At 33.0% G+C, this 26,670-nt stretch overlaps 1 protein-coding gene across 10 annotated transcripts in view; it reads right to left on the bottom strand.

The window, feature by feature from the left end:
• LOC111048868 (very low-density lipoprotein receptor) overlaps window positions 1–26,670 on the bottom strand; it is a 351,720-nt gene that overhangs the window by 35,211 nt on the left and 289,839 nt on the right. The window contains exon 1 of one of the 10 annotated variants that reach the window (XM_039421290.1): window positions 18,858–19,408. The exons of 5 other annotated variants lie outside the window; for them this stretch is intronic. In XM_039421290.1, the coding sequence (XP_039277224.1) occupies window positions 18,858–19,299 (442 nt within the window). In that variant the 5' untranslated portion in view covers window positions 19,300–19,408. Of the gene's footprint in view, window positions 1–17,002; window positions 17,400–18,857; window positions 19,409–26,670 lie in introns of those variants that run through there. 4 more of the 10 variants (XM_039421288.1, XM_039421292.1, XM_039421289.1 and 1 more) reach the window with 4 other exon arrangements.

Genomic DNA, 26,670 nt, shown 5'->3' with positions numbered 1-26,670 from the left:
TTACGGGAGATTTTAGCTCTTCTCGCGTTCCACTCTTGCTCCACGGTCGATCATCAATCGCTCTGCTCGAGTGACGTTCGGTTGCGGAGCAGAGCGAAAGTCTGTACGCACCTTTACATGAAGCTCGATTGTAATCGCGACCCACACTAAAATCTACATATCGACCTGGCCGTTCAATTCGTATCCTTAGACGTGCTTAGGAAGGCTATGTGCTATGTGTAGATCATTACTGTAAGCATTTAATTTCCCCTAGGGCTACTACAAATATGAGAAAGGGTAAGTAATGGTAACAGATGATTTTCATTTCATCATTAGTAATACTATAAAATAATAAAACCTATAATTGTGTTTTAGCATAAGTTCAAAATCAAAATGGAATAAACACGTTCCAGGCCAAAAATCCTTATACGTTTTTATAACCTCATCATCTCTATTCAGATTCAATTTGTCTATAGGAATGAATAACGGAACCAGTAGGAAAATCAAATACTCTGATTTAATACAAATCTTATACAACAAGACCACTATGGAAGCAGTAAAGTGTAATGCACAATTTCAAGTTAAAATGTTCCTGACAGATACTAATAACATACAAGTACAATACTAACTTGTACAGTACCGTAGTTTTAGTTTTTGCATGTTGACGTGTTACATGAGAGTGAGTGAGTAATACGTCCGTCAAATAAAGATTCACATTAATTGACTCTTTCAATTTTATTCACTGCATGATCACCTACCTACTTGTCATTTGTACTTTCTTGGTACCTAAATATGAAGCAAACTGGACGTTTCTCTTAGAAGAGAATCCACAATGTTGATTTCTTTCCAGATAGTGGTGGAAATTGGAACTTATTCCACATATACAGGACAGAATACTGTTATCCATGACTCAAGCTTGACAAATTCAGGGAATATTGTATAGTTAGCAGTGATTCTCAAGATCTTTCATCATTCTACAGTGGCTGAGATTCGACTTTGAAATATATAAGTTTTCAAGGAATTGACATGCTTCGATGATTCATGCGAAACTAATCAAGTTTCAAGTGAATTAAGCGACTGGTACTCAACAAGAGTGAGGAAATCGAATATTCATGTTCTATTTTCAAAATGAGGATGGAAAAACATAACATTCCAATATAATTATTTCATCCAATGAAACAATTCAACTCATTTCATTCCATTCCAGAATCTACTTTTATTATTTTCCACTTTCCAAAATGATCGTGCAATTTAACATAATTTTTCTGCGACTCAATTCAAACACTCCAAGGCTATACATGAACTTATTATCTATCTGCTAAACTTGTTAAACACTCAGCAAACATACACACAATGATATTATATTCTTGCGTAAATCAATAAATCCTGCTTTCCACAAGTGAATGTGATCTGTTGTTCATCTATTTCATGCATCTGATTTTCATCAGATCAGATTTTCACTCATCTCCACTTTTGATCTACTTGATAGAAGAAACTCTTTCAAATACTTCACAATTTGTTCTTATTGGTCTCTATTTGAGACGAATGTTGTACTTAAATAATTGTGAATGTTAATAGATTTTCTTCTGAAAGGTAGCACTGTACATTCAACTGAAAGATATTTATAACGGGGTAGAGTCGGCCACCTGCATTGCACATACGAAGTACAAACACACAGGATTGCAGTTGACATGACTCATCCCTATCAGTGATGATATTCATAAGTTCACAATTTATTGAGTAGGAAGTTCTATTCTAAGGATTAGAATCCTTACTTCCTTACTTCTAAGGATTCTTTGGTGGAATAGCAACACTATAATTATTTTCTACCAATTATCAAACACGTTAATGGAATGAGTAAGACATGAAATTAGAAATCGAAGTTATCTAGATGCAAGGTTCAAATCAAGTAGAACACAGGGATTAGTTGCTCCATACCATTTAAGGCTGGGCTGGGCTGAAATCACCAATAACTTCTTATAACCTTCTATATTAACTATTTATGTATTGAGAGCGTGAAACGCGACTTTGTTGCTTGAGCAAAACAGTTATCTCCACTACAGCTGTAGCATGTCGCGCGATGATTATCGAAAGCAATAAAGAAGTTTTACGCTTGAATTACATACAATATTTTTTCTACAACTGCAGTATAATTCGTCTTTGAAGACATAAATTTGTTTATTTTTTTGCTGATGGTGATGCTCACATAATGCTCTAAGCTTATGCGTGGGTAATGAGGCGGATGATAATGAGGGATGAATTGACCTAAATTTTTAGGTGGGCTCCGAACCACCGCGAAGCGATTTTACAACTCATGAATCATATTCAGAGGAGTTGGCTCAACCGGTCACCCACCAAACGGGAGTACCATGCGCATGATTCTCAACTTATCTATCAGAATAATCAATGCTGAGATTATGTGAGAAACTTTTATACAAAATTTTACTACTAAAATAATTTTTTTGGAGTAAGAATGTTGTATTAATGTTTCTCACAGTATTATATTATGAGATAATAGGTAGAAGAGAATAGAATGACCTCCTTATGGCCAAGTAATATGTATTATACGCCAATTGGCTTCCATTTGGGAAGATGAATATAAATCCTATAAAAGATGAAAATCAACATAATCAGCTGTATTCAACCATTTCCAACGATTGATCGATAAATGGATAATACAATTTTTTATTGTTTTCGATTATAATGATAACCTAGTCTTATTACTAATTGTCTTACTTTTATCAATTTTGTATAACATTGTATTTCTTTATTACAAGTTTGCAATGTTATCATTACTAGTAGTTCTGTGAACAGTAGACCTCACGCAGTATTCTCATCCACAAGTACCTGATTGAAAGTAAAGACCTTATGGAAATACAGCAATAGACTGGCTTCTCCACACATCTGTGTAATCACTTGTCAGCTGATTTATGATGAATAATAAATTCTATAGTCTGATTTTTACTCTAATATTGGCGTATGAAGGAGGCTATTTTTTCCTTTTATATTATTCTTGAAATGCAAAATTTCCAAAAACCTTGTATATACGTTGACGCGCAATTAAAAAAGGAAAATACCTGTCAAATTTCATGAAAATCTATTACCGCGTTTCACCGTAAATGCGCAACATATAAACATTCAAACATTTAAACATTAAATGTTTAAATGCCAAACCATCGACTTGAATCTTAGACCTCACTTCGCTCAGTCAATTATTCTGAATATAATTGCTTCATCTATAGTATTTAAACTAATTTCCTATTGGGATCTGAGATATGAGTTGTATATTGCCTGATTTAGTTGCAACTCCTCTATTCAATCTCTGAGAATCTCTTACAGAATTTCAGAGTATCTCTGAGAATAGTAGGCCTACCTCCTCTCTATCCACTGGAAATCTAGCCAGCTTTGATTTTAATGCATACTATTGTTCTGTGCGATTAGTGATGGATGATCCCTTATTTTTGTTATTAATAATGCGATAAATCAGTTTCAGTTTTGAAAACTCGATCGTGAGAGCTTTTTGAAGCTGCCAGATGACAATGATTAACTTGATGCAGCCAAGGAAATGGATGCGAACAAAGAAAAACTATCGACAAATTGTTTAAGATTTTCCGACAGTTTTGGCAAACTTCCCGGCACTAAATGAAGTTAACGATGAGGAGAGAAACGTTTCCTTTCTATAACTTTGTTCTGGAAGTGTGAGAGCCAGCAAAAATTCTTTGCTGTGGGTGAGAGAAAAAAGGATAAATTTCTGGTAGTTTCTCTCTTCACTCCTCATTCTGCGCGTGCTGACGATAGCAAACTTCCTTGGCGTGTTTCGCTCTACCACTTTCTTACTGTTATAATTTTCGAATTGTTTCTTCAAATAGTACAGTTTCTTGATCCTGTCTTTCACTTGAAAGTTTGTCCGTATTGTATTGTGACGATACTAAGCTTTGCTCAATTCAATAAATTCAGTTCTGATTTATCCAGGTTTTTATCAGCTGGCATATTCGGTAAGTCCGTGATGGATATAATTAAATTTATTTTCATCTATTCAATAGACTTATATATTTCATTTTGGTATGGGAATATTAATATGATAGGTAGTTGTTGCTGTTAGCACGTCAAGAAGGCATCACAGAATGCCAATAATCAATTATTATTATTATAATTCCACTTCTACATGTTCACCTGCAAACACTTTGTGAATAACTTTCCATCTACAGTGGGTTAAACAATTATTGAAAAGCTTTTCAGTTTCATTCAATGTTAATTGAAATTAATAGTTGCAATCAACAGCAGAGTGAAAGGACTGTTTATTTTATGGAAATAATGTAAGCCATGTATGATATAATGCTAGTTGTGACTTGTGATAAAAGTATCATGGTTCATATCTCTTTGTAATCATATGAATTGTGTACGCTCTTTGGTTTTATCTTGCTTATACAGTGATTTTCTGGCTTCAGACTGGGTTTTCAATCAATTTGTTTTCTCTTTTTATTTTATTTCATGTCTTGTCGTCTATTTGGAAATTGATCATCTATGGAGATTAAAATACAATCGACCGATCTAGATGGAAAATACTATCAAAATTATTATTCACTATTATTTAGCTTGGAATTTCCCATATTGATAGCCTATTTGTGATAGAGATACAAAAGCCTAAGCAGTATGAACTTTTTCAATTGAATCCAGGCCAAAATGTTATTTATTGGAGATTTGCTGAATTTTGAAATACGAATCTTAATTAGTTAATTCACTTGAGGGTAGTAATTTTAAAGGTCCATTAACAATGTTTTTTAACAAATCTGACTTGAGAGAAATATTCTTTTGGCTAATACTCAATCCCATAGCAAACTATTATCAGTATTATAGTGAAATTCTGATTGTTATTGAGACAACAATATCATAGAGTTATATTACTCTATGACAATATAAACAAGGAATACAAATGATGCAATTGCTACAACTACAAATTGAACCAGACAAGAAAAGTTGAAGGGTTTACCATCGAAAATTAATGGACACTGGGCCTATTGAGTCCTCAATAGGGTATTGAGAAGAAATAAACGAAGGAACGGTTTCCGAGCTCCGGATTTAACCAAGTTCTAGACTTCAAACAGCTGGAGTCAGAAAATTGGCTTTCCGAAAGCCAATATAGTCGCAGTTTTTATGACAATATTATTATTTTTTCATTTCTATAAATGGAAACGTTTTTTCTTGACGAAATAGCTGAAACTTTACAATATTTTCTCTTCATTTTATTTTGTGTTCAATTCTCTAGGTTTTCAAAATTTAATTTAATCGTGACTTTGACTATGATTACGACTACGCCCCGTTCAGAAAGCCAATTTTCTGACTCAAGCTGTTTAAAGTCTAGAGCTTAGCTAAATCCCGAGCTCGGACACCGGCCCTTAACTTCAACTCTTTGCCCTACATCAATAAATTTTGATGAGAAAAGTATTGATCAATTGAAAGAGTCATCACGATCAGAGATAGTGAAAATGCATTATCCAAATTTCTTTTCTGAAAATTATTGTCAATGAAAATAATGATAGCGGAATTTATCTTTGATTTTCATCCACAGTTTTGGCTTGACGTCAGTTACAAGTTACGTATATTACACAATTACCAATTCCACTATTACAAATTACAATTTGCCCATAAGAGCTATTGCTATTTAAGAATGATCACATATACTGTCCTTAATGCCCCGAATTCAGCTGATAACTATACATTTTACATCAACTCGCTTTCGTTAATGTCTGTCTGCCTGTCTAGGTATTGTTTGTTTCCAACATCGCCTATATGTATTAGATAATACAACTTGTGATAGCAATACCTTTAACGTTATAGTAATTGGTATTATAGTTTAGGGATTTTGAATTCTGATTGTGAATTATTTACCCATACGGAGTGAACTTCAAAGTTCTATGGATTCACATAATATAATAATATAACTAGAGACAGCCTTGGTTGAAGAACTCGCTCATGAACAGTTGTATTGATCTCTGAAATCTTTACAAGTATGTCAAATTAATATTTAACAATATTTTCCAATATTCATTCATAGAGGCTATATTATGAATTAATTATGGGCAATGATGGGATCAGTATCAATGATATAATTTTCTCGTATTTTGTTTAATCAGCCTCGATATTGCAGAGCTTGATATATAATTCGTCCCTCCAAAATTGTATAAATACTTGGTCCCGTAAGCTACAAATTATATAGGTTCTACTGTTGAATGTAGTCTAGGCCTACTGGAAGGTTAATTACTCGAACATTGAGAATTTTCAATATAATAAAATTATTCAGTATTGTTTTTCATTTTGAATGTCATTTTCAATACTGGAAGATATACAGTTATCATTTCCTAAAATAGCGGGAAAATGTTATTTTTTCATGATTTGATGATTCACATATTTTCATGATTGATTTTTCTACGTTTCAACGACGGGATTTGCTTTTGTCTGTATATGTATGTGGCATGTTTGTAAATTAGCTTTTGATGATTACAGCTGGCAATGCTCTCGGTTTTATTTATAACAGGTAATATTGTCATCGTCAATAAACGCCAATCAGTCATTGGCCGTTTCAACACTTACGATCTCTCGTCACGGTACCGGTTTCTTTTTTCCGATGTCCGAAGGGCTAATTGGGGTGACATATTGACAATGAGATCTGTTTATAAATGCTGTACGAGGTCTACTGTTCACAGAACTACTAGCTACAAGTATTCAACTGCAGAAGTCGGAAATAGACATTTCATTTTACTCATGGAAGACACCCACCTTATCTATCTACTTCACGTTTATGAAGATAACAATATCAAAGAACAGAGTTGAAAGTACAAAGACATAGAGATGGAAATTAGAGATGGAAAGTGAATGATTGTTATAATTCAATTACTCAGGTTATTAAAACTGACTATCAGTATACCTTATTAATATTACCGCAATCATTATGTTTCAAATTCAAATTTGCGTTGTTGCTGTCACTCGGTGCTGCTCTCTGCACGATTTTCTCATGCAATAACTTCAAAAAAATGACGTCAACAAACTTGGTGACTCAACACATCTGTCTCATTTTCAACTGACAATGGCAAACTCTCTTGATGAGCTGTTTTCAACTGACGATGAAAAACTCTCTTGATCAACTGTTTTCAACTGACGACGGAAAACTCTCTCAGTCAGCTGCTACTCGGTTGATGAATAAATTTACCGTACCTAATCATTTTTAAGTTCCCTCATTGAGTTATCCTAAACATGAGTCCTAATCCAAATGATGATTTTCGTATCACAAACTCTATATTTCAAACTATATACTATATTTCAAACTTAATCAAAATCGTTAGAGCCGTTTTCGATTTCCATCAGACATACAAACAAACTAACAAACAAATTGAATACGATGATAAATACGTCTATAGTAACATCCATATGGGAACATCTGTTATAGTAGACTGCACAAAACTAATCCGATGTTAGTTGGAAGAGCTGAGTACCTCCCACCCCTTACCATAAACTTTGTCAATTCTTCAGGTGTACTGTATTATGAAAATAGCATATTAATTCTTACTTTATATCAGCTGCCTAGGGGCCTAGGCCCCCTCAAGGATCAGATGAATAATGAAAATGCGGGTCATCCACACGAATCCTTAGAGTCTCATAATGATTTAATACTTTTCTTTATCAGCAGTAGTATAATTCTTCTACAGTATCAACAATGTAGCAAAATTGCCTTGAAAGTATGGATACGGGTACAGAGTAATAAATAATATATTTTCTCTGTGGTATAGTTTGAATACAGAATGGGTACACTTATTGAATAAATTTCAATGTGAGAATTAACAAGTTGCAAGATGTCACAGTGAAAGCAAAAGAAAGGGCACAATCAGACAATCAAAAATGTATGTAAGGGTTGTTGAGAATTATGGGAACAGCTTGATGTATCTTTAGCTTTCTAACTGAAAGTTATTTTCAATTAGAATATGATCCCAATGAAATTGTCATTGTAAAAGAAAATTTATCTTTTTCCATGATTTTTAAGAAATCTGTTTCAGTGTATTCCTACTCTAGGGCCTCTCTGTAGACCCATATTTCTAATAAATATTCCATGATGAATTTAATAACTAATAATGTTATGTTTGTATTGATACTTCAACCACATTTGTATAAAATTGGAAAAAAAAAAGAAGCATATAATAACATCTTCAATGTAACATTTATGGGGAAAAACCCAGGTCCCTCTATCCTTTGGGGGTATTCCTCCCCCCCCACCAATACCTCTTGGTTTTTGCCCACCCTTTAGCAGTTTGGTGAAATGGCACCACTGAAGTTGAATGAAATCAACTTCAATTATTGTATGGTAATTTTATGGCAAGATTACGATACTTATGAGCTCTACTTAGAAATGGATTGTGAAACACGATAATTGTACTGGAATGTAATAAACTGTGATATTTTCATTATTATATAAAAGCAATTAAGCCATTCATTTCAATCATTGAGAGAAAAACCAATAAGATGCTCATATTATCTTCTCAAATCCTAATACATTAACAATACACTACCGGTAATTCACGTTTAAATAATACTGATGTGGTCGATTTCAATGAACATTAAATGAAATGTTTGTATTCTTCTAAATGTCTATACTTGAGCATTCTGTTAATTTCGAACAGGGATCACTTTTATGGAGTTTTCTCAGATGATGCAGCAATCACTGAGGAATATCAACACATAACTCAATAATCCAGGAGAGAGTCATCTAAAATTAAAACTATTAGTGCAATATTGCTAAATTATTAGTGTTTTTCAATAAATTATTAATCCATACATGTCTCTTAATTAAATGATAAGTATGGAGTTCCAAATATTATAATATTTTTCGCATTCCCATTTTTCTTTTTTTTATATTTGAATCGCTTCATTTGGGTCACTCGTTGTTTAGTCGAATATAGTATTTAATAGTATTATTCAGGTATATCTATCACATAAATCTCTCTCAGCAGCTACTATATAAACGCTTGAAATAGGTTGCTAGGGAACGATAATGATAAGAATATGTGATGAATAATCTATCCTGTTCTAGGCGAGCAATATTTCTGTATCACAGATATACAAAAACTTCAACACTAAAATGTGAATATCTTTGAAACGGTTTGATATATTTATGAGCGATTTCCACCATTCATTGTCTCTTGAAATTCTTTATTATTTGAATCTTGTATTAAAACCTTCCCATAGAAAATTTCTGATTCAATGTGGCGGAACGAAGATCGCAGACAAAAATTATTTTGAAGCTACCTACAGAATTTTTTTTCAATTTGAATAAGAATCCCAGAGGAGCCCACTGTTTTATTATCTTTGGAAAAGGAACATTAAGCTGTTTTCCTATTAATATTACGCTGTAGGCCTACGTGAATCCATAGGACCTCATAGGTTCTCCGTATGGGTAAATGATTCAGAATCAGAATTCAAATTTTGTTAAATCAATAATACCAACGACATAGCAACTGCCATCACAATTTGTATCATTAATATTACGCGTATGCTACTGAAGGATAATAGTCAGGCAGACACACAGGAGCAAGTTATTTTGTCTCATGCAGTACTTTCAATGTTACTTTTATATCCTGAAAAATGATGAAGAAGTGAGTAAAATATTTTGTTGTTCAACGAACTTGACCTGTAAAAAGGTTCGAAGAGTGCGTGTTCAAAATTTGAAGCTGATCGATCAACTCTTTCTAAAGTTATTGTAGTGCATTCAAACAAACAAGCAAACCCACAGACTGGCAACAACTTTGAACTTGAGTAAAAAGTAAGAACTTGCTAACGCTCGTTCAACAAATATTATTGAGAGAACAACGGGCGGTATTATCAAGTTGGGAGCACATAACTTGAAGGAGTCAAATTATTTCAGTGTAGGGGATTGTGTATTTCACAAGAGAGTGTGGTTCTGAGGGATATAGGCCTATAGTGAGAAAGTGAAGAAGTGAGGATTTAATTGAATTGCAGTTTTAGTTTTTTTTGCACGGCCGGCCCTCTCTCAAATTCAACCATCAACCCTCCAGTACGATGCTACATCAACTATATTATACAATCCTACTCGGTGGAATGGGGGAATTCACAATATTACAAGCGAGAGTTGATAGAAATGAATATTATTGACACAAAGAGATTTACAAATCTAGGCATGGGAAAGTCAAATTCAAGATAGGTTGTAGATAATTATTTCTGAAGCATTGTATAAATAATAACAAAACCCTAAGGGGTTTTGAAGAAAGGAGAGCATTAGCACACAACCGGGTAAGAGAGAGAGTTAGAGAGAGAGAGAGAAAGAGAGAGAGAGAGAGTATTAGACAGAGAGAGAGTGTGTGTGTGTGTGTGAGTGTTAGACAGAGAGAGAGTGAGAGAGAAAGGCGCAGGAGTGATAGAGAGAGGGTGATCGAGGGTGAGAGAGAGTGAGTGGGAGAGAGAGAATGAGAGAGGAAGCAATAGAACTAAATAAGGTTGAGATGAGAGACAATGTCACGCAGGAGTATTGTCCAATGGTGGTCACACACACACTTCTAGTCACACTAAGTTCTAAAAAGAATATTTCAAAGAAAGTACAGTATGTTCCAAAATTGAAACCAGTTTACTTCCAAGCTATTCTGCCAGCTTATCTGACAGAAGCGTCAAAAGCTGATAGCGACAACCATAGACTGTTTTCCAGGTAGAGAAATTAGTCACGGACTCGCCCCGTCAAAACAAGACACTTCTTTTTCAGCACAAGAACGACAAAAGTGGCCACCGCCAAAACAAGACTGATTTTCAGTTTGGAAATTGATCATCTATGGAGATTAAAATACAACCGACCGATCTAGATGGAAAATACTATCAAAATTATTAATTATTATTTAGCTTGGAATTTCCCATATTGATAGCCTATTTGTGATAGAGATACAAAAGCCTAAGCAGTATGAACTTTTTCAGTTGAGTCCAGGCCAAAATGTTATTTATTGGAGATTTGCTGAATTTTGAAATACGAATCTTAATTAGTTAATTCACTTGAGGGTAGTAATTTTAAAGGTCCATTAACAATGTTTCTTAACAAATCTGACTTGGAAGAAATATTCTTTTGGCTAATACTCAATCCCATAGCAAACTATTATCAGTATTATAGTGAAATTCTAATTGTTATTGAGACAACAATATCATAGAGTTATATTACTCTATGACAATATAAACAAGGAATACAAATGATGCAATTTCTACAACTACAAATTGAACCAGACAAGAAAAGTTGAAGGGTTTACCATCGAAAATTGATGGACACTGGGCCTATTGAGTCCTCAATAGGGTATTGGAGAAGAAATTAAACGAAGGAACGGTTTCCGAGCTCCGGATTTAACCAAGTTCTAGACTTCAAACAGCTGGAGTCAGAAAATTGGCTTTCCGAAAGCCAATATAGTCGCAGTTTTTATGACAATATTATTATTTTTTCTCATTTCTATAAATGGAAACGTTTCTTCTTGACGAAATAGCTGAAACTTTACAATATTTTCTCTTCATTTTATTTTGTGTTCAATTCTCTAGGTTTTCAAAATTTAATTTAATCGTGACTTTGACTATGATTACGACTACGCCCCGTTTCAGAAAGCCAATTTTCTGACTCAAGCTGTTTAAAGTCTAGAGCTTAGCTAAATCCCGAGCTCGGACACCGGCCCTTAACTTCAACTCTTTGCCCTACATCAATAAATTTTGATGAGAAAAGTATTGATCAATTGAAAGAGTCATCACGATCAGAGATAGTGAAAATGCATTATCCAAATTTCTTTTCTGAAAATTATTGTCAATGAAAATAATGATAGCGGAATTTATCTTTGATTTTCATCCACAGTTTTGGCTTGACGTCAGTTACAAGTTACGTATATTACAAAAATACTCAACAACAATCAAACTTTACGAGCTGGTAGATAGTTTACGTTTACGTTGCCAGATTATGACAAGATCCGATAAGTGGGCTGTTGGGCGAAAATTATTCAATAAAATGCATTCATACCAATTGTCTTGAGAGTCTAATGAATGAGAATAATGGCATTGATGAGTTCAAGTTGAAATTACATGCGCCAAAGCTAACTGCGTAACAGAGATCTCATTATTATTGTGATGACTTTTTATCGTAAAATTCAAAGTTCAATGCTACATGGGCTGAAAGCTTGTAGCATTTTATTATACTAGAGAACTGAGTTATGATTTTATCACTCGCTTGGATGTACGCTTGTACATTGCGCTTGTACATGTACGCTTGTTTGGTGGGTCTTCACCAACATTATTACTGCAGCATTAATACAATTGAGATATCTTGTCCATTATACATAATTATTGTACTACAAGTGATACTATACAATGTATATATCATGCTCATAGATATATAGTGTACATTTTAAAATTTGAACGTATTGGAAAACTAAATTAAAAATTAAAATATCAACTTTTATGAATTGAATAAACAGATAAAATTTATTTTATTTGAATATTTGGATTCGACAAACATTTGTCCGCCGCATAGTCAAACATTCAAGTTAATCGGTAAACTAGTAACTGGTGCTATGGTATAATTTAATTAAATTATTTCACAATATATCACATGAACAATAGAATATTCTGTGCGTTATTGCATTTCATATTCTAAACTGTAGGTATTAAAAAGTAGGTATTTTACTTTTAAAGGTAGGACGGATTATATTCTTGGAATTTCAGAAACAGACAACTTTTAATACCAAGATAATAAAAATCTGGTGTGGTATAATTTAATTAAATTATTTCACAATATATCACATGAACAATAGAATATTCTGTGCGTTATTGCATTTCATATTCTAAACTGTAGGTATTAAAAAGTAGGTATTTTACTTTTAAAGGTAGGACGGATATATTCTTGGAATTTCAGAAACAGACAACTTTTAATACCAAGATAATAAAAAAGGCATTTGCAAGCTTGTTTTTTATGGTTGGTATCGATTAAATAAGATTCTCTTTGCGACAGTAGACAGAAAATAAATTGGCCGATTTGTTGAGTTTTTGATGATCGATTTCGATACGATTTAATTTCACAGGAAATTATACCCAATTGAATCAGAGAATGCGTTTTCTTCAATTTCATCACGTACTTGCAGCAATTTCCAATGGAATATTTGATGTAGAATTCACAGCTTCCGTAATAAAACAAAACTTTAAAAATATATTGAGAACCTCTAATCAAGGAAACTTATCGCTAAACTCTGGTAAGGATCCGATAATTTTTCACCCATAGGTTTAAATGCCTTTAATTTTGCAATTCCAGCATTTGATGAGGCATTGTTTGGAAAATGAAGCGAGTTTTCATCTCCAACAATAATGTTCAAAATTACAAAATTTTAATGTTCAAATTCAAAATTAAATAAATAGTCTATATCTCACACCAAATGTTTGAAGATAATCAATAGGATTTCCGGTTAATCTCCTCATTGGATGAAGTCCATGGTCAATTTAGAAATATTGTAAGCCTCATTGTGATATACGTAGTTCACAATGTATCCACTCTAATCACTGTTGAACACGCAATATTCTCTTTCCAAGCTTATATCAAGCCTGAGAACTTATAGGAAGGAATAAGATACTGTACTATGAAAGGAGAATTTTCTTCCTACTGGACTAACTGGACCCTGGCTGTGTTCCGCAGGGAGGACTCACATTCACATATATATACCAAATTAAATTTTTATTCACTACCACTACTAATGTACTTGAAGCACAATTTTACGCACGCCTTCTCACTACAAACCTATGCATATGAAGTATCTTAATAACAACGCGAAAAAATGTCAAATTACATTTATAAGAAAATTATATTTCAATGGTATAAAGTTGGGTAACTCCAGTTTCAAGTAAACTTGAAACAGAAAGTTGAGTAGTGACGGCTGACGGTGAGTAAAATAACAATTGATTAGAGTAACAAGTAGCTTTCAATGGAGAATAAGAAACAGAGGAAGAGTGAATTGAGAAGTATCTTGGCAGTCAATTGTAAGTAATGCATCAACTTTCAAGTACCTAGTTATCCACAATAGAGTTTCTAAAAAATGACTAAATGACAAGATGGACTTGAATCAAATTAAAGTCTTGATGTTTAAATAAATTATAAATTTATGTAGCCTATTTCAAATAATTTATATTCTATTATGGGTTGTATTAGGGAATCTTCCTTTTTAATATGAGTTTAATCTTTCTAGAGTGACAAAGTATACTTTCGTTGATTATGAAAATAATTATGAATATTCACCAAATTATAGTTTTATATCAACTCCATATATATTTATATATATAATATATCAACTGACAAAAATATTTGTGGATTATGACCTTAGAATTTCAGCTACAGAGACAAAAGTGATGGCTTTCAAAGGAAAATGGCCAGTCCGAACAAATATTGTGTTTGGAGATTCAATCTTTGAGCAAGTTTCTTCCTTTACTTATTTGGGTTGTACTCTCACTCTCACCTACGAAAAAGATGAAGATATTTTCAATAAGTTAAAAAATTCCAATATATTTGTGGAAAAATAATTCATAGGACATTGAAAAATAAAGTAAGGAGAGTTACAAAGCTGAAATTCTACAAGACCATGGCTATCCCAAGTTGACTTATGGAAGCGAATCATGGGTTCTAGGTAGAAAAGAAATCAGTAGAATCCAAGCGCTTTTTTAAGGAGTGTAAAGAGATGAAGAAGAAGAAGAAGAAGAAGAAGAAGAAGAAGAAGAAGAAGAAGAAGAAAAAGAAGAAGAAGAATCTTTTATGAAGATCAAATAACGATATTATTCCGTTATATAAGAGTTGCCGATTTCTATTGATTACATCCTATATCATTCAAGTTATGCATAGATAGATCATGTGAATCAAAATATCAGTGCTTTGAAAGTATTATATTACGCAACGTCATGACGATAAATAAGATATTCAAGTTGGAAGGTTATTAGGTCTCTCCGCATGGAAAGTTCTAGATAAAGGTCAAAATGTTAACAAGTTTCAAAACTCCCACAAGCAGTTGAAGAATAAAAGGCGCAAGTCTGTTTCATCGTAGATATAAAATGAATGAAGAGAGCAACTCAATTTTCTTCCAATAATTCTACATCAGAATAGTCTTCAATTTTTGTTTATTGGAGTGAGAATCACAATAAAATTGTTATAATAATGAACCAAATATTATAATAATTGATATTTTTACTACGCTTCAATTTGAAGAAAAATACCGTTTGAAATATAGCACTACGTTGTCTTGTGCTTCATCAATACGAAATTTGTAGCAACAATAATAAAAATAAACAAATGAATAAATTATTACGCTTTATTGTTTATCGGTTTACTTGGAACTTGATTTGATAGATAATTATAATGCAAGGTCAAAAAAATAATAAATCTTTCTATGTCTGAATAGTTCATTATTTAAATACATTGGAGAACAATTAATTGAAACTTTTGTTTTTTATAGGGTATTTCAAATAATTACACTTATTTGATTTATTGATTGTGTTGAATGAATAGTAGGTCAAATGTTTTTCAATTAAATAATTTTCAATTATAATTTGAAACGATATTGTCAAAAGATAAAAAACTGAAGTTCATTGAGAATCATTCATATGAACCCTCATTAATATTTCACTATTGATAAACTATTCAGTTCATTGAAATTGTACAAGAGTAATTGAAAAGAGTATTACAGGTGACATTTTTACATAATTCCAAGAACACGTATTATATCTGATAACGAAAAAATTGATGAATTACAGGAAACTACATGAATCATTTCCAAGCTAGTTTGACAGTTCAGTTAATCCAGCGATTATTAGAAACATTTGAAATCATGAGAAGAGAAAATAAAGAAGAAATTAAAATCGAAAAAAGTGGTAAGAAAAAATACATATTGTATATTTTTCAGGCTTAAAAATGGGGATGCGTTGAAGATGATTTGAGGCGTACTCGAAAAGTGTACGGGCTTGCTAATTTTGTATAGAACAATCACAATAAAATGAAGAGAATCTTATCCAATTTGAAAGCCAGTAGCGGCATTGAACTCATAAGCATTTATAGTACTGTCCATGTCACGTGAAAAGCATTCTTGTTGCACACCTGCACACATGAGCGTCCAAAGGCTATATTGTAGCTTCTGAACTTTACAGTGCTTCTTCCACTTATGTATCTAAGATAAAAATAGCCAGTGCCACAATCAATGACCTCTACTTATAAGTAATGGGGTGGGTAGGGAACAAGGTTTGCAACTATAATATAATTTGAACTAAGGTTACTGGAATAGGCAAAAAAGGATGATAATAAAAAAACTTCAAAAATCAAAATGGTCACTTTTGAACAACTAATTACGCATGGCAGTCAGGTATGACATGGCAGTCATACCTGACTGCTATGTCGTAATTAGCTGTTCAAAAGTGATTATTCAACAAGCAGTTCGTAATGGAATCAAACATTGGAGAATTAAAATGGCTTGAATTTTACTGCGAATAACTATCAGAATGGAATGAACAGCTTATTTAAGATAATTTCTTGATTCAAGCCTTGTTTGATGGAGAATATTGATCTAATATCTGTTGATAGGGGGTTTCCATTGGGGATAAAGTACAAGTATCTTGGCCACAATCAAAACAATCAGGGTTTGAACTTTCTTAGATTTGAGTTCAAACAAACAAATTTGTCGTTCACTCCTACCCAGGGGCCTATTGCATTGAAAAATACAAGCAAATAATATCAGTAGCCAGCTCGTTATTAGAATAGGAAATTACTAAAATTAGCTTGCATATTTTAATTTTCAAAAGGGCCCTGGGAATTGAATTAAACTTTTGAGACTAATTCCTATATTTTGACTACAATAATCGAGAGGATGAATAATCTTTCTCTTATTTCAAATAAATATAATTAATCTATATCACACAAGTAAAAAATTCAACACTGAAATTAATCCTAAGAATTAGGCTGGTATGCAGTCTCACTTCTGATAGATCTCACCTTCTGAATATGATTGTATTTTTGCGTAAAGCTGCTCACAGTTCTTCTTTGACCCTTGGGACGATTTTGACCGGCATTCTAGAGTGTACAAATTTGACAGCCGCCAACGCCAATCGGCTCTTTGAAATGTGATGTGACAGAGGCCGGTTTGGAAGGACGGATCATCGCGCAAACATTGGCGTAGCCGCTTGACAATCTTGTCCTCATCGCCCCATAAATGCAGTTCCGTGTCTAACAAATGACTATACTTCGAATCACTCGTATCTAATAAACCGTAATCATAATCGTCGTAGTACTGACTGTAAACTTCACCTAAAAACGGTTGTAAGAGCGCGAAAACAGCAACCAATGAGAAATACATATTATCAACGAATGCTGGCATCTGATCAATGACTACTAATTAACAATGTTTTTGAGCTGTGATATTTCGAGAAAATTGAAGCGGCGCTTATCTATTGTTTTATTGCCGGCTGATGGCTGGCTGACTGGTGGACGAACCATAACGATAAAAGGGTAATTATTGTGAAGATCCGGCATTAAACAAACAAGCAAAGTCCGCATTTAGAACATGTTACTTTTTTACTTATTGGTAACGGAAATTGAGAAATCTAACAGTCAATAGGAGACAGTTTATTTGGCTGGCTGAAAATATGCCACCAAAACTACTAAGGGTATGAAAAGAACGGTCAGGCCGATGTTTAGCTATCAGTTTGGGTCGTGCTCGATTGCGGTTCAGCACGATGATATTATTCAAATATTCTTATTATTGAAACTGGAAGCTGAGTGTGTTCTTCGCACCACTTGTGTTGTTCGCACCTTGATAAAACACAGTGGCGTAGTAGCAGAGTGGAAAGAATCAGGATTTATCACCTCTCCTAAAAAAAGGTAGAATAAAGAAAAGAAACCTGATAAAGACTTGGACATAATAGCCAAAACACCCAGAAAATCACAATCAAAATTCAAGACAATATTGATTTTTTGATCAACCATCTAATTGATTATAATATTTGGATAGATAAGTTTGATAACTCTATTTGGGTCTACCGCATGTTAACTCATGAACTATTTTTTCATAATCATTGATTGTCTTGTGGCTGTAGCTTACTATAACGTTCTCATCGCGTTTTCTGATATATGTTGATGTTCTTTCTGTAAAATTGTTGATGCAAACTCTACCCAAAATATCTGGATTATCAGTGGCCACCATCACAATATTTTCAATCTTCGATTGGATGAATACTTTTAATGAGGAAGATTTATTATCTGTGTGACAGATAGTGGCAGCTAAACGAATGCAAATAGGAACATCATCTGCATAAACCGATCACATGACAATAATTCATCAGGAAAGTCTTGATATGTGCACAGCACTCCCAATCGTCGTTCTTTTGGTGTGAATAATATTGCTTAACCACTTCGAAATTCTACTCCAGGCTCACGAGTTGCGATTCACAAACCAGCATGCAGGATATGGTTATTAATATGATTCCTATCAAATAAGTTCAATATCCATTTTTTCACCATATTTAACCAATTATCGTTCAAATAGGAGAAGAAAAAGTTCTATTTGATGTAAGCTTTGCCAACTGTGACTCTTGTAAACTTTGAGAAATTCAATGGAGTGAAACACATAATATTCCTATTAGACGGGAACCAAGTTCCTTGCGTATTTTGATTGTATGAAGAAAATAATGTTAAAGTATTTTTGAATTAATATTTGAATTCTTATTATTTTTTAGAATCAATACACATTTGTTGTACATGAACAGCGATAGTGCAAAAGCAATAAGAAATATTATCCATCAATAATAATAAGATTAATAATTATTTAAAAAATAATAGTAATGTATCTCACCCTCTGAATAAGATTCCATCCTCTCGTAGAACACACGGCAATTATTGGATTCCTTAATCGAGAGCGGAGATTTTCTCATGCACTCTTTGTGGTACACATGAGACAAGCGTACACGCCAATCAGGAAATTGAAAAATGTTCTTGCATGTAGAGTTAACCAAGCCTGGATCATCATGCAAACACTTGTGCAGGTCCACATACGTTTCGATATTTATCAAAGTATGTAAAGTTTCATTTGATTGAGCTAAACCATAATCGTAATCATCATCATAATCGTCTTCCTCAACTGAAAATGATGCTGGGACCCTGTCATGGTAAAATTTAAACAGTGCAGTACCATTGATTTCTTCACCATGAAGAGTGGGGAGTAGCATGTACTGTTCACTGAACACTTCACCTGAAAAGCACAGTGCAATTAAGGAAACAAGCAACGAGAAAGACATGTCTTCGCGAGTGGCGGCTCCCGATCTCTAACAACTGTTTAATAATCTTTTCTGAAAGGGAAATTTGTTGCTTTGCAATTTATCACAAATTTATCTGCCAAAGTCTCACTGGACGTACTGAGAAGGACAGACTGCTAATAAATTTGTAGCTCAACAAAAATAGAAATACCCAGCATGAAACTGAACAAAGTCCGGCTCGAGTACGTGTGAATAATTCGCGGAAAATTGCTAATAGATAAATTAGAAATAAGAAAGAATATCACAAATCTAATCGCCATTGCTGAGAAATTCTATGCTATTTGATATTTCGATGAATCAGGACCATTCTTGCAAACATTAGAAATGATTTATTTTGAAGGTCGTGCCATTTCAAATCTTATAAGTCTTGTACCACCAACTACTAATTCGAATTAGATTCAAATACGTCCTCTATCTCTATAAAGTTTTCGATTTAAGAAAGCAGTTTTGGCAACTATAGCTGACAATTTGAATTGATAAATCCTAAATAAATTTTGAGATATACCAAAATCATGATATACGGAAAATTTTCATATACAAGAACTCACATCAGGATTACTGTCCAGGAGCTTCATATTTTTGTTACTGCTTTTCAGAACTTGGAAATTTGACATGAAACGTGATTAATATATTAATGCATTGGTAAATTAAAATTAATCGACACAGTGCCGAATGAGTTTATAAGGATAAACATATAGAATGAATGAAATAATGGAATAGAATAAATTAACAATCCTGATAAGAGGTGTTGTTCTTGGAATTCTTTAAAATATAAATCTCTTGGAAAATGAAGATTGGCAACTTCAATTGCATTTCAATTTAATTCTAAGCAGATTTCTGACAAGTCTGTTTGTATCAAGCATTACTTGGTTTTAAAGGGAATATTAAAAGTATCAACCTGCCACAGTTGATCATTGGAGTTTCTACATCTCAATTATTGACAAGCGAGAGAATGATGACTGCAACATCACTAATCCCCGCCCGAGATGGTATCTATCGCATCACGTTTTTCGCCGAGTATGTGTGGCCTAACCTTCATTGGTAATGTTATGTATTTTTCTCTCTCATATCAATAACAAAAAAACTGTTTTTATTAATATTCTTCATCGATATTATTTTCTCTCATATATGAGATTATTCATTTTGTCAAAATGTATCAAAATGGTAGCATATGAACAAATAGGTTTGTCACTTAGCTGATAAACTTTTGAGAACTTGGGATAGATTGATTGGAAGTTTTTATTTTTATGAAAATATCCTCTACTAACAATGCCAGGGAAAGAGAATTATGCAATACATATCAACATTTCAGTTGAAATGATTAATAACTTAATATATCAAAGGTATTATCAGACTAATAGGTTCATTGGTCTATTTTCGGCTAATATGAAAAATATTTCATCAATAAACATTCTTTGATATAAAATTGATCGTGATTAATAATTCATTACTAACGATTGCTCATCGAAATTATGAATTAGTGAGCTAGTTCTGAGAAAAGAAGAGAACAAAACGCAAAAGAAAGTGATAAGATAAACTTATAGAAAACTTCTAGACAATAATGTGATCCACTCAAAATAAAAGTGGTCTATTTTCAATTTCAAACAATTTTTTAAATGAAAAATATTAGAACAGAATGGAATTTAACTGGGGAAATACAGAGAGATCTCATAAACCTCAATTGGGTGGCATTACATTCCAATATTTTCCTTATGAATACTATTCCTCCTCTGCCAAAAAATATTAATCACTGACTGTGTAGTTAGCATAAATAATTCATTTTTTCCCTATCATATCACTTCCTAATAGCCTATAATTGCAATTTACATTATTAAAACCTAGTTCATTATATGCAACTCATATATGGCAATATGAACAAAACATATTGGATCGTAGTATACAATATTATTGTTGTAATGAATTATTTACATTTGTTATTTTATGGAAATGATGATACTTAATACACTTTCCGGAGATATTGACTTGTACTTGTATTTCAGTATTACACAATTGAAATACAATGGACTAACCGAAATATTGTACAATTTGAAAATTCTATATCTCCTACATCAGCAGCCTGCATGTCTCAATTTCCAGCTACCTTTACATCATAATACTCATCTTCTTCTTCTTCTTGCCTTCATGGATTAGGCTTTTGCCTGTTCCGACTCACAACAGCATTCTACAAAAAATTTAAATGTTTTGGAGGAATATATTATATCTAAAATTTATAGCTTATACAAGTATAAAATGTTATTAATTTTGAATTTCTTTATCAGCTTTTCCTATATTCTTATTTGATTTCCTCTATTGCCATCTTTTCCGAGGTCTACCAATGTCTCTTTTTCCTATCGGATGGTAATTTAAAATTTTTAAAGGAATTCTTTCCGTTGGCATTCTTGTAATATGTTCCCTCCACTCGTTTCGATGACATACAACTTTTTCATTCATGTTGAAGGCACCCAATTCTCTTCTTATTTCTTCATTTCTTATGTGGTCTCGTCTGTCACAGCCCTTCGTTCTGCGTAGGAATCTCATTTCTGCTGCCTGCAGCCTGCTCTCCTGTGATTTCGTGGTGATCCATGATTCACTTCCATACAGGAGAACAGGGGCAGCCATCACTCTGTAGAACTTCATTATAGTTTCTTTCCTCGCTTTCTTCCCTAAAGTTCTGCTGATGTTACCACATATCGATTGGAATTTTCCGATTTTCCTTTCAACATCTAAATCATCTTTGAAACTGATATCACAACCAAGATAGCAGTATTGTGACACTTGCTCTAATACTTTGTTATCAATAACTATCTTTGATCGTGTGGGATACTTGCCAGTGAATGCCATAAATTTTGTCTTACTTTGAGAAATCTTGAAATTATAACCCTTGCATATTTAATTTAGTACATGGACTGACTTTTGGAGGCTATCTTCATTTTCTTGAATTATAAACTGTTGAAAATTTCAAGAGGTTGAATTATAACGTTTCATAATATCTTGAGGTACTTGCATGATACAAACATAGAAAGGATAAATTTATATTGTTCTGCAATGAATTTTTAATCATTTTGCTGCATTTTTTTGGCAATTGTATTATCTATTACAAAAAATCTCAACTATCAAACTGTACAGTGATACTCACTTATACAGTACATTTCAGACCAATGGTGGTTCAGTAATCAACTGTGAAAAGGAAAGGATTTGAATGAGGGCAATTATTCCACACAATGAAGATACGACTGGCAGTAATTTTGAATCTAAAACGTCTCTCAAGATTTCAAAGGTAATAATTCTAGGGATTTAACTAGAATAATAGATTACAGTATGATAGGAAATTTGTGATACACGAGTAAACTGAAATCAACGATTTTCATTAGCTTTAATATTGATACCGAAATAACAATTCTATAATTGCGTGCGCCAAGCGTCGACATTGGGGAGTTGGAGATTTGATTTCACCTGATCTCAATGTTTGTTGGCAAGCAGCTATCTCTCGATTGGATTGATATTCATGTTTGATCAATTCATAGCCTTTCATATCCTAGCAGATCCAACTAGGATCAGGCAGCCACTAGAAGAGGATCAATTTAGCGATTAAATTCTATCAGTGTTGACTCAGCTGCTGGACAAACAAGGAGTGATGTCGAATCTGTCGTGTAATCTGTCCGGCTATTTGCTTTTTGTACATACACGTGCTAGACTCGTACGTGGAAATTCATTTGAACCCCACATTTAAAGACATTATCGGCTCCGCAGTCAAGCCAGGAGATAACTGTGGATATGTGATTGTGTGAGCAGCTCATATTGATAACTGAAGCTGAAATTCAAGCCACTTCCAAACTGATAGAAATAATAGGTATAGGAATTTCACACACAATTCACATTATTCGGACTGAAGATGGACTTGGATAATTCCTCAGCTGAAAATAAAGCATTCCTTCTAATACGAATGACAATATTCCATAAACCGATCCCAGCCAAAAGATACAACGGAGACGGTAAATTAGGTTACCGTATTTGATTTTTCCTTCAAAGTGGAAGAATTTTGCGTGAGTTTATTTAAATTGAACTAATTTTTATCTGGGTTTCTTCAATAAAATGGAAAGGGATGTAGAAAAAACTTTTTTCCTCTTCATTCCCCATTTAAAAGTATATTCTTTTTTTTCATTTATTTGTTTCTGTATTGATTTTTTTTATTGAAAATATTAATCGTGAAAATGTATAATGATACTCGCTGTCAGCACTCAATCTTCGATTTTGCAGGCAGGGCATAATGCTTTATTTTTATATGCAAAGTTACTCGTCTTTATTCAAGGATTGATTGATTATTATTTTGCTTAACTTTGTATGATGTATTATTATTGAAAAAATGCCAATAACCTTTTCTAATGGTACTTTCAAGAATTGAATTTCAAGTGGATGATTGCTCAATAGCAATGAGACTCTTACTATTAATAAATTCGTTTTTTGGAACCTTCCCTTGGAAGAATCAAGCTTATTTCACAAATTATAAATTATATTGTTGAGAAAAGACAGAGCAGTCTTTCGCAATCATGAGAATAGTGTTGAGTAGAAGAGGTATGGTTGTTATGAAGAGGTATAGGAGAAATGCATAGGAGAAATGTCTATTAGATAATGTAATTGTCTGATCATACCAGGAGAAAAAAGGAAAGAAACAAGCTCATTCTAAAGACACTATTGAGAAGGAGAACATGCTCTTATAAAATTAATGAATCTATTAGGGGGAGTGCGAGAGAATTACTACTATTACATTCATTCGTAATTGGAATATATAATTCGTAATTCATAATAATGGAACGTAATACGTACATTACTTAGTTTTATGATGATTGAGTACGACATAAGTGCCAAGAAGAAAGAAAGGACGTAAGCGGTTCCGTTGAACATTATTTGAATAATAAAAAGGAATAATGCTCTACATCAGAACGTTGACAGGAGGATTGATCAGACGAAAGAGAATCGAATTTGTGCTCTCTGCTTTTGGCCTGCAACATCAATGGCACAAGAATCTGGCCAATTAGTGTCGGAACAGTGATGAGATTACAAAAGTCTGGTCACCATGACAACTGAAGTTTGTTCCCGCCGAATGAACGAGCTTGCAAACAGACGGAATAATACAAAACGATTAACTGACAGATCTGTCGTTATACAAGTTCCACAAACTGTCAATCTATCGGTAACAGACTAACAGGATCCTATTTTATGGGATTTCTGCGATCGGAGTACCACAGAGGAGCACTGATTGGATAAGGGGCTGATCAGGTATTTGAAAAAATGGAACATCAACAAACATCATTCTCTCTTGGGATTTTCACATTCCCGAAATTCAATAATGGGATATGATAAACTTTCTTCTTGTATTACAACTGATATAATATTTGGAAAATCTTTCACTAAATTTCAAAGTCCAATGTGCAATACATTGTTATAAATATCAATGCTATAAATATGTTATAAATATCAATAAGAAACTTAGAGCTTTTTTGCTAGTTATTTCAAAATACGATTTGAACTGCTTTCTATATAGACTACAAGCAGAAGATTGAAGTGAATATCCCCACTAAAAAAAAAAAAAACAAAACAAAAAACACCTACGCAATTGATATTAATATAGATATGAGCTACCTTTTCAAGTAATTGAGAATTTAGTAGAATGAGAAGTAGCTGAGAATGCAAATATTATAAATATGAAAGTAGTCTATTATGTGTTTGGTCCAAGAATAATTTCATTCAAAACTAGGATTATTTTTATCTCTGTATTTTATCTCGTTACTAAAATACAACTTCAAGTTATTTGAATTTGAATAATAGGTTACTCACATAATGGTAAATATTACATTGATGGATAAATCAGCGTATTTACCTGGAACAAGAAACAAATATTTTCTAGATGTCGAAGCAACGTATGAAGGAAATTGTGCGACTGAATATGAAATTGTGCGATAAATATCAATTTCTAGGTAGATATAATGTAATTGGTTGAACAATACTCATAGCCGCTATAAGAGTGAAAACAACCAAGAAGAGAAGGTACAGAAAAATATTATTTTAGTATTGATTCCTTTATAAAAAATGGAGCCGTGGAGAAATGACCCCTTACTAGGAAATGGAGCAACAAGAGAATATCTGGTGAATACAGTATGAGACAACAAGGGTGAATCAATAAAGAATGAAACAACGAATAAACATTATTATAGGAAAGTTTACTAATAAAGTTTAAAAAGTTACTCATTGCTGCATTCCATCATCCAAAAATGTATGGTGAAGAAACACAGTTCTATAATTTCACAGGGTTTATCAGGAAGAAACTGAGTCATCCAAGGATCAATTATTGACAGGGATCATAAATCCTGCATGATTTTACCAATTCGTTGATATCTAATAATTATTTACATATATTGATAACTAGGATAATTTATTATTATAATATATCAATGCTTGTTCAATGCTTACTTCCTATGGAATAAATGTGAAGTTCTACCTTGTGAGCTTCCAACTGACACTCCATGAACAATATTATTTTTATGCTCATGGTTGATTGCACGGAACAAACTCAACAGTGGAGTAGTGATAGTTATGGTAATAGTAAAACACAGGTAATTTTAGGAGAGCAACTGCATTGCATTGTTGCGAAATCAGAGGAAGAGAATTACGATGAGAGAGAGGTCTTATTCAACAGAAAAGTATTGATGTCAGAGCACAGCTGGAGGGAGGGAAGGTAACATAAAAACTTAGTGGAAACTGTTTCTCTCTTTGCGAACTCATTATTGCTGTGTCGTACTGATATTCAATGAGCGACCGCTAATTCATTATTCTGGGAAACTCATAAATATTAACAGGACGACAATATTGTTCTTTGAACAAGCACCTACCTATATTGCTATTGCAAAGTGAAGAGAATTAATAGCTTGATGGAGGAGTCCGTGCTTTTGAATTTATTATGGCAATAAAAAGGATGAGAAGCGTACCGTCACTTCAGACAAATGAGCTAGATTTCATAGATAGCTTGAATAAACAATAAACTTTAAATTAGCCTCCATTGCAAACCAGTAAATTAACTCTGAATTACGTATAACAAAAGTTTTGATAGCCCATGATAGTAATCAGATGAATTTCCATTATAATTTATCTTCACTGTTGATCAGAAAGATTTTGGACCACTATTAATCAATACTATAGTAAGTATACTATAGTACAATACTTTAGTCCACTTTATAATAAATTTATATAATTGAATGTTGATAAATTACAATTCGATATTCTTAGAAGAACGATCTGGCAACGTCACGGAGCTAGAAAAGGATAGCGCTATCTGCTTGGTCGAATGATATACAAGGA

The sequence above is a fragment of the Nilaparvata lugens genome, chromosome 2, assembly GCF_014356525.2.
Source record: "Nilaparvata lugens isolate BPH chromosome 2, ASM1435652v1, whole genome shotgun sequence".
Lineage (NCBI taxonomy): Eukaryota > Metazoa > Arthropoda > Insecta > Hemiptera > Delphacidae > Nilaparvata > Nilaparvata lugens.
This window is presented reverse-complemented; position numbering and strand designations above follow the sequence as displayed.